Source organism: Siniperca chuatsi, linkage group LG19 (assembly GCF_020085105.1).
Source record: "Siniperca chuatsi isolate FFG_IHB_CAS linkage group LG19, ASM2008510v1, whole genome shotgun sequence".
Classification (NCBI taxonomy): Eukaryota; Metazoa; Chordata; class Actinopteri; order Centrarchiformes; family Sinipercidae; genus Siniperca; species Siniperca chuatsi.
In genome coordinates, this window is record NC_058060.1 from 13,714,194 (window position 1) to 13,723,925 (window position 9,732).

The 9,732-nt window shown below is 40.3% G+C and overlaps 1 protein-coding gene across 9 annotated transcripts in view; it reads right to left on the reverse strand.

The window, feature by feature from the left end:
* Positions 1–9,532, reverse strand: part of neto1l (neuropilin (NRP) and tolloid (TLL)-like 1, like) — a 70,215-nt gene extending 60,683 nt beyond the window's left edge. For 2 of the 9 annotated variants that reach the window (XR_006375834.1, XR_006375835.1), the window contains exons 1-4: positions 8,710–9,531; positions 7,797–7,853; positions 7,560–7,694; positions 6,903–7,151 (exon numbers count right to left, since the gene is read on the reverse strand). Coding sequence is in view for 5 of the 9 variants with exons in the window: in XM_044177259.1 (XP_044033194.1) it covers positions 6,903–7,151; positions 7,560–7,694; positions 7,797–7,853; positions 8,710–8,737 (469 nt within the window). In the remaining 4 variants the exon portion in view is untranslated. Of the gene's footprint in view, positions 1–6,902; positions 7,152–7,559; positions 7,695–7,796; positions 7,854–8,709 lie in introns of those variants that run through there. The other 7 variants (XM_044177259.1, XM_044177258.1, XR_006375836.1 and 4 more) reach the window with 7 other exon arrangements.
* Between the last annotated feature and the right edge of the window lie 200 nt (positions 9,533–9,732).

The following is a 9,732-nucleotide window of genomic DNA, read 5'->3' on the forward strand; positions in this document are numbered from 1 at the left end:
GTGAGTGAATGGGACATCTCCCTTTACATGCATCTGGTGCATAACACAGAGAGCATGAGCCAGGCATGTCAGGGAGAGAGGCAAGGAGAGAAGAAAAGAGGTAGTGTTGGCTGAAAAAAGAGCGACAGAGAGATGAGTGAGGAGAGCGAGGGTGCGACCGACCTCTTCCACAGCTGCAAGAGGTGTGCCTGCAATGCTAACTCACTCCATCCATCTCATTTTGCTAAAACAGAGGCAGTGTGGAGGGAAAGGTGTCTTCAGCTGAGCTCAAACACAGCAACGTCATTCTTCCTCACCACATACGAGCGAAGGAGATTCTTTTTGAAAGGAAATTGATGTGGGCAGCCAGAACTCACACAAAAAGACAAGATGCTTTTACAAAAAGCTAGATGAGATGAGGGACTCCAAACATGAAAACCAAAAGAGACAGCCTGTTCTCCAAACACAGAGAATGTGACTTGCATTGGAGGGAGCACTGATGACAATAAGCATTAGAGCAAAACATTGGGAGGAAGATCTTTTTTTGTGATATATGAGAAGTGATTATATGCAAGCAGCTCATTCAGGCAAACACACATCTTGGGAGAACACCAGAAAATGCACCACAGGAGATTTCTCTCTCCATTTCTGCTCATGAATTTCATCTACCTTTCCTCTGTGCTCCTTTGTGAATCTGAACCCCTACCAGCGTTGGGCCATGGAAAGTAAAATTTTACTCACAGTGCCTTAGATGCTGTACAGGTGTGGGACACAGTTTTGACAATGTTGGATATTGGATTTAGGTTGAGAGGTAACACAATAGAAAAAGCCAGACCACATCTCACAAGCTCAGTTTCCACTTTGAGACATCTATTTGGACTACTGTACGTGCCATGATTCTGCAACTGCATGGTCTGTTTCTCACCTAAAATTATTTTTAAGCAGTTTAGGAGAAATTTGACATTTCCATGTTCTTCCTTTCTAAAAATCGACAGCAAAGACCAATGGCAGCCCAGCAATTGGCGTGGTTTTCCAATCAGCAGCAGGAAAAATGTAGGTTACGAGGACAGAACTGTTGTACGTCCTGATTGATGTCTGTCTGAAGCAAATACCTGTCCTGAGCTTCCTGACCACAATGACAGGAGCACAACTGTGAGCTGATGTTCAAAGCTACAGTGACTATTCTTTCCCATCTGTATTTATCATCTTTATCGTTTTCATAAAGTAAATGCCATGTTGTGCAATAAAGTGAAATACCAAGAATTACCAACAACACTCGAGTGGAATAAAAAGTATAAAAAGTATGTCAAAAATGCTAACAAATATTAGTGTTTATTTGTTCGACTGTTAATAAAACATCCGCGTCTTCAGAATAAGAGCTAGAATAAGATCTAACTCTCAACTCTTTGCTATTTACACACTGCAATCTATGTTTTGGCCAAATTCCCTATAGGTACTTCTGTCTCATCATATTACTTAGGTTGGAGTTCAATTCTGTCCTAAAATACAGTAAATGCTAACCATCATGAATTATAACACGCCTCCTGCCAATCTGTGAATGTCAGTGTCTTTGGAAACTGTGAGAGTTCAGTGGATGCAATTGAACAAAAAATGACTCAAACATTTAAATGTCGGGTGTTGCCACTGGCAAATGACTTTAGAGACAGATGTGAAACTGGGAAGTCGCTGAACTATCTGTCCAGCCCCAGCAATGGTGCTGCCGAAGTCAGTTCCTTCCAAGAGCGAAGAGTCGATCTCTACGGTTCAATTTTCAATTTTCCAGTTTGAGCCCATCTAGCTTCAATCTCATGGCCCTGCCTCCTTTATGATAGGCCCATATATCCTATTTCAGCTATAATCTTAAATGCCATTTGACTCATTTCATTCTAAAAAGAGTCCAGTTAGAGCTTGGTTGGGTTTTAAGGCACTAAGATCATTCAGTGTCATCTTGATTATAAACTCATTAGTCATGGCCTGAATTCTTAATAGTAGAAAACATACAGTAGCAGTGCTACTGATGGGGCCATATGAGGCTGAATGGCACGCAGACCAGTTTCTATTTCACTCTTTCTTTCCATGAGAGAAAAAAGGGGCATCCATTTTTTTTTCACTATAGTGAATATTAGTTTGTGTTTGGCACAAATTTGCATACTTTTTTGAATTAAATTACAAATGTTAGAGTAAAGGTCCAAGGAATTATATCAAGCATTTTCTACAGTCCAGAACTGACAACCACTAATATGTTAACAAAATACATAAAAAATGTATCCACAACATGTTCAGTAAAGGAACAGTATATCACTAGTCCCTGGATCAAGGAAATGCACAACTACCGCCCGAGTCATACAGCAGCATCTGCCTCACCACAAGGTCTTGGCTCTGCAAACAGCCAATGATAGGCGCACAGGGAGCAAGAGGGAGAGAACTTGCAGGTTTTATTTGCTCTGGCTTTGGCTTAAGGTGCTGAAACACCACTTAATCTGCCAGTCCACAGGGCTCTAAGGTCATGGTGCCCTAGAATGCAGAATGCTGTTCAAATCCCAGCTTTGCACACACACATACACACAGAAATATACACACAATGGTTCCTCCACTCAGTTTCCCTCCTGCTGTATAAAACTAGTCTACTCGCAATTGTATATTATGTTTCAATACTATAATGCTGCTTGTTGAAATTGTAACACATTGGCTTTGTCGCTGACCTCCTGAAATGATGAGAATCTAGGGGAGGCACATTTGCTATGAACAATAAGAAGCCTGTTACTGTATGGACTTTAATGACAGCTGAATTTTACTCATTATGTGTTGGTTCCATTTGTATCACCACACTACTGAAATTAGCACATAGACAGTGGCACAATATCACACTCTCACAAGTTGCCACTATTTCAAACCTAAATTATTGTTTCATCATGAATATATTTTGAATGAATAATAAGAAAGACATAAAGGATGAAACAACAAAAATAAATATCATCATTTTGCAAATTCAAACAAAGCCTTGCCTTACTGGAGGCTTCCAGCCCTTTCCTAAACCACTCTTCTTGTGGGTGGTTTGCTACTTACCCCTGTGTCCCAGGCTTCCCTCGCTTAATTGACTGAACTGCCTTTTATATGTGGACTTGATTGTGGAGCTGTGGAACGTGATGACTTCTGCGATACACTTACAGTAGGTAAGTGGCATTAGGATAATATGTTAAGGTTAAGTGTTCTGCATGTTGGCATTTTTGAGAGACTCACTAATGGTGCATCAATATGCACTTAAAGGAATAGCGTGGCATTTTTGAAATAGGCTTTTCTTGCCAAGAGCCAGATGAGAAGATTGATACCACTCTTATACATGCACGGTAAATATAAAGTTACCGCCAACAGCCAGTTAGCTTAGCTTATCTTATCACAAGGAAACAGAAAACAGGAAAACAGCAAGACTTGCTCTGTCTATTCACACCTGGCATTTACATGTGCTCTGTATCTGGATACATTATCTAGATATTGACATCCAATCCACAGGCCTTTGCATTTACACCAGGTGCTCTTGTTATCTCAATTCTGCTCTTATTGTGATCAGATCTCAATATGCAAATGAGCCAGGCAGGGCTTGCAGACACATCAAAGTGTCAAGGGAAGCAATGCAATGGACGAGTGTCTTTTTTTTTTGCTACTACTTGTTTTACCAGGCTTGCTCAAGCTAGAAGGAAGAGGCAGAGTTAACCTTTCAACTGGGCAGATTTTCTGTTCAAGAAGATGGTCACATTTACACCTGGCTGAGAGCTGATCACAATGTCAAGATGTGGTCTGTCTGATCGATTGCATTCCGATCCCAATGCGTGCACTTACATCTTGCATTACCATGCGTTTTTCCTTAGCCGAGATATAGGCACGGCCTGGTAAGCTTTTGTGTACTGATCCTTACACAGGTGCTAGACAGTCGTTGAAAGTGTGTCTTTGTAGCTGAATGAATTCAATAGGAAATAGTTGTATGTATGATTTTATATATAATATATACTGTATATAGAATATATATTTTGTCAAACTCCCCCCACAGCTTTCAAACCCTTGCAAAAAATTAGCTACAATGTGTTTTGCAGAGGTAAAAAAGACAGCTGTAAAACTTCTGTGACGCAAGAAAAGACCAAGTATGAGGCATCTGGGTGTAATTAGTTTGACAAAAAAATTGCGCATCACATCACTTGAGCAGCCAAGTTCATTTAGTCACTGGCCTGAGTCAGTCTCTAGTGTCTGTTACACCAGCATCTCTCACTTCCTCTGATGCTACATATAAACTGAATACATAGCATCTGCAGTCTTTAGGTACTTCACTGAAGTACCTCAACATATAAAATGACACCGGATATTGTGAGATTCCTGTCACTGCTCCTTCATTCACTGGCTGCTGTACTAACCGCATTAGTCTTCAAGAGCACGAGGCTCTGAAAGGACACTGGCAGAATGTGAAGGAGAGGCATCAGAGTTTTTATCTCTCTGCTCCTAAAATGACTGAGGAAAGAGAGCAAGAGGAGCTGATTCATTTCACCTTTGTTGCCTCTTTTTTTCTCTCCCATTCATCAGAGGAGGGATGTGTGAATTAGCATGGTTAGCAGAGCAGCTGCAGATGTGACACACTATTCACATTGCCAGATTTCAGAGTATCAAGTCGAGTGAATTCAGGACTTTTATCTTCTTTAATTATGTAAATCATATGCCACAGATATTTCCTATCAAGTCGAGAGGCAGAGCTTTTTTCTTTCCTCTCAGCAAATTTTCAATGAGACTTCCAAGAGAAGCAGGCAGAGGAAACAATACTTAAACTGCGCATAACATAAGGAAACCTGTGCAAGCATATAATGTAGAAGTCAACATAAATACAGTTCTATTAAATGCTCACATTTATTAAAGAAATTGTTCGATGTTTTGGAAAATAGGCTTATTAGCTTTCTTGCCAAGAGCAAGATGAAAAGATTAGTACCATTCTTTGTACAGTGAATATGAAGCTATACCACCTGCAGCTGGTTAGCTTAGCCGGTTCGTCGCATGAAAACTGAAATTTGGTTTATGTACTGACTAAACAAACTGGATATGTTAATTAGTGAGCTTTACAGTGTGTTCAGACATAACGTGAGGTGAACTCTAGAGGCGGCACAATTGCACACAAAGTTAATGAAATGACATAATGGGCACAATTAGCCCTGTGAGGTGAAGATGCTAGTTAGAATTGTTTCAGCTTGAGCTTGCTTATCCTGAGGCTTTATAACTGTACTTCATAAACATACAGAGACGAAAGGAAAAAGAAGAAACTGGAGGGAAATAACAGAAGTCAGAGGCTGAGCTGAACACATAAACACACGCACTATCGTACACACGTCTGTGCGTACATTTCTAGCTAACATCTGTTAACGTCTCTTTAGGGGAAATCAACATGGCATGCACAAAAGGTCCTTTGGTCAAATTTGTGAGAATGACGCAAAGTGAAAATTCTGATTGCTCTATGTAAGAACATCATTTTTTGTTACCATTTGTTAAGCCCGGCTAGCTAATTGCCTCTTATTTCCTGTCTGTGCTAAGAAAAGCTAACTGGCTGCTGTCAGTAGCTTCATTTTTACTGTATAGACATGAGAGTGTTATAGATCTCCCCATAAACTCTTGGTAAAAGAGTGAGTAAGAGTATTTCCCAAAATGTCAAACTATTCCTTTAATGGTAGCATAGTTAACATGAGCTAGAATGCCATCCATCCAATTATATTATTGTCTGGCAAAATATTTAGCTACTCAACTAGCCTTGCTGCTAAAGAGTACTAAGTAACATATTTGCAATATCACAAGTGCATTTCTAAATAGTAAAACTTGAAATTGAAGTTGCCAGAGCAACTGATGTGTGCAACGCAGCTTGCAGGATAAGAGACTCCTGCCTCAGCAGACAGCAATCTCTATAACACAGAGCATATCCACGCCTGACACTCTTGAAATTTGTGTCGATTCATGTTTTACTTGTCTTGCACTTTGTTTTGTTCTTTCCAACTCCTTTCTGAATTGCATGGAAAATATATTTGACAGCATAACAATATGTAACTTTTACACTGAATACATTGAGCTACAGCAGTTTTACCTTAGTGTAGTTTTACATGAGCAATTCAACTTCTACTGACAAATCTAAGCAGTACTTCTGCTTAACAATCCATGGTCTTTTCAATAGCCTGTAGCTAGTAGCATGTTTTTCGGATGTAAGGTCAATGTACTGCATAAGTGTTCATCATATAAACAATGACACACTCAAATCTCCAATGATAAAATCCCCCTGAAGGTGCAGTGGATGTGGAAACAAATTGGTATACCGTTCGTGTTTCCTGGCACTGTGCCTTTCAAACCTCAAACACACAAAAAAGTTGACAGTGTTATTAAACCCAGTCAACTGTAGGTGAAGGAATATTAAATCATGGTTATGCCCTGATTCCTTGTCATTAATCCTCACACTGCTTCAGTAATGGGATCTCAACCAAAGATGAGGCAAATTAAGAAAGTCAAGGTTTTACACACAAGCATAATTGCCACGATTGTGTTCGACAATACCAATTAGTTTGCTACGCTCTCTCGGCATCTTGCAGCCCTGTAAACTGAGGAGTGGTGCTGCTGAACTGAATTCAGATCTAACACTGCTGCCCATCAATTCAGATATAGAGAGAAAATATATAGCAGCCTAGCCAGTCAAAAGAGTGTGCCAATGACAGAATATTGCCAATGGAAATACTGAGTGTGTGCAGACAGACAATCAATAAAACTGCAAGAGGCTCCCACAAGGGCGAGTTCCCTGGATGATGTTTGTTATTCATTTGGAGCCTTGCTGTTAGATCTATAAAGCATGGATGTGCTTTCAAAGACAGAAATTAACTGACAAGAACAGTGAGGCAAAACAATAAGAAAAAATGTACCTGCAGTGAAGTTGTAACTTGCTGAAAATCCCACCGCTTCCAGTTCACCATCTGTAACAAATTTTATCCACAGATATCGGCCGCTACTCCTGATATCGGGCGGGCTGTGCTGACCGCAGTACCGTCCGAGAATTGGGGAGAAGCCAAAGGGTCCATCCCGAACCTCGATGTTGTCAAATTTACATTCCCAAGAGGACTCGATTGAATAATTCTCCTCAAAGTGTAGATCAATACACTGCCTTGGGGGGGCTGGAAGAAACAGTGAAAATAATTACCACCTACCACAAAGCAGGTAGTAAAATATTAGTCATGCTTTCATTGATGAACGTTCAACCTGTTTCATTACCAGCTCGCCCACACCTTCAATACATATCTCCAATCCTGGCTGTCATTTCATCTCTAAAACACCTGAGCTTTAGCTTCTACATTCACCTTGGTGATTTTATAACCTGATTATTTGCTCTGCTCAATCAACTATCACCTCCCAATGTGACAAATACCAGCCTGAAGTGGCCACTCACTGTCTAATAAACCAATACATCTCATTCTCTAAGGAGTTTCTGTGATTTCCGACCCCAGGAATGCATTAGCTTTAGAGAATAAATAGCTTGATCACCTTGCTTTTTCACTGCTGCTGTGCTTTAAGAGAAGATTTACCTTCAAGGATGTAAACACACTCTGTGTCTGGGGGGTATTTGTTTGGGTAATTGGGAGAAGAGAAGAGCCCTCCTTCTGATTCTTTCACCCATGTTCCACATTGCCCTGCAGGTTTCACTCCAGAATTGTTTTTTACTAAAATACACACAGCAAAAAGAAAAGAGAAGTGAGAGATTAAAGCTTTGAAAAGAGGATGTTTGCGGAGTAAAGATGTGCGGTTGTGGCGATGGAGATTACCTGCTGAATCCTTCCTTGTTGCCCCAGACAACCCAAGTATGAGAAGACTTGCAACAACTGTAAGAACAGAAAGACAAATACATTTTTGATCGAAGACTGTGAGATGCACATATTGTTTTTCTGTTATTTTCTCTGCTTTGTGCAAAGCTTGGTTTCAGCTGAGGGAGGATTGAGTCAGCAAGGAACACATTTCAGGTTTTGGATTTCATGTACTGTACACCAGCGTTATGCTAATGCTAAACCTGTGCTGACTGTAACCTTAAAGAATCCCAAACAGCCCACAATACCTGCCCAAAATAATCATAATAACAGACAATTATTGGTATATTATCAATTATGATGATTTATATATTCTGTAATGTACAAAACATGGACGCCTTTATAATGCTAATAGACTCAAAATAGCTCAGAACATAACCTCTAGGCCTGTATTGTAACTTTGTGAAGACACATAATCTGAATGACTCCTTTTTACAGCCTTTGACAGCCATAAGCTTCAACCAAACTCTGTAAAATAAAACAAGTTTTTAAAAAGAACTAAAACATGACCATAAATGACTGAAATTTTATAAATGGACAACCAAAACATCTTTATCATGAGTTATTACAGATCACAGTTTTCTTAATATGTGTTTTCTCCCAAAAAGAAAAGATTTTTTTTTATATAAACAACCTACAAGAACTTACAGTGTGACCTTCAACAGTGAGTTTACAGGTTGTAGGATGCGGTATGCCTGTTTTATCCCAAGAAAAACACAATTTTTTTCTATGTTTAGTTTTTATCTGTTGCTCCGATATTTAGTGTCCTCCTAAACTGATTAAAGGATTACTTTACTTCTTTTTCGTTGGGGTATAAGCAAGCAATGGGAGCGTTGAGCAAGTGTGCTTCAGATGATGAATACGGGTGTCTTACCGTGATGGAAGCTGTGCCCATGTACCATGTCTGTTCCTTTCACAAACGGCTTCAGACTCAACTAATTCCATTTAGATTTAGGAATACCTGAAGAGGAAAAAAAGATTGAGATGAGAGTTTTCACACCGGGAAACCGCTCATACCGTACAACCTTTCGGTGGGAAAAAATAGCTAATTTACTCCTTTAAATCCTTGCAGATGTGTCACAGCAACTAATCACCAGTTTCATATAAAACCAAATACAGTTCCAAACACTCGCCCGATTTCCATCCAAGCGTTTCTAATACCCTTTGGTGCTTTTGATGCACTGAAAGGATTAATAGTCCCGTCATCAGCCCTTCTCTAATCGCTCCACCTTTGCAATCTTCTTTTGGAAAATATCATGGACAGCCTTGTTTTGTCCTCTTTGGTCCCTTTATCAGGAGAGGGGATCCTTCAGGAGCATGTAAAACCACGCAGCACACATCTCTGCAGCGTTTTCTTTACTCTTTTGCGGTGCGTAAAATCCCCTGCAAAACACTGGGTGGCCAAAAAATTAAGTGGATTTTCGTTTGGGTTTCATTGGTCGCTTCTGTGTTTCTCAAAAAGCTGTCAGTGTTGTTCTAAGTGCATCCCTCTGTCGTTGCTTCTATCATCTGGAGAGTCCCCGCAACCAGCAGGAGTTAATGTATGATCTCCCTCCTCCTTCCGTTCATTCAACACTACAGCCGTCCAATGCGCCACAATCCTCACGTACTTTTGACGCACGCACTGAAAACTTCTCCAGGACACGACTTCATCCACACGCACACTAACACACACACACACACACACACACACACACGAACGCACCAGAAAGAAGTAGAGAATGAAGCGCTAATGTGTGCGCGCGAGTGTGTACGTGTTTGGACAAGAATCACGCGCCGCAGAATTCATTTCAACTCGCGAATCTGCCGCGCAACGAAAATGGAAAGGTAAGCAGAAAAAGGCAATGAGATAGGAAATGGAATAAACAAGCAGGAACGCGTACATGTCAAAGAGTGA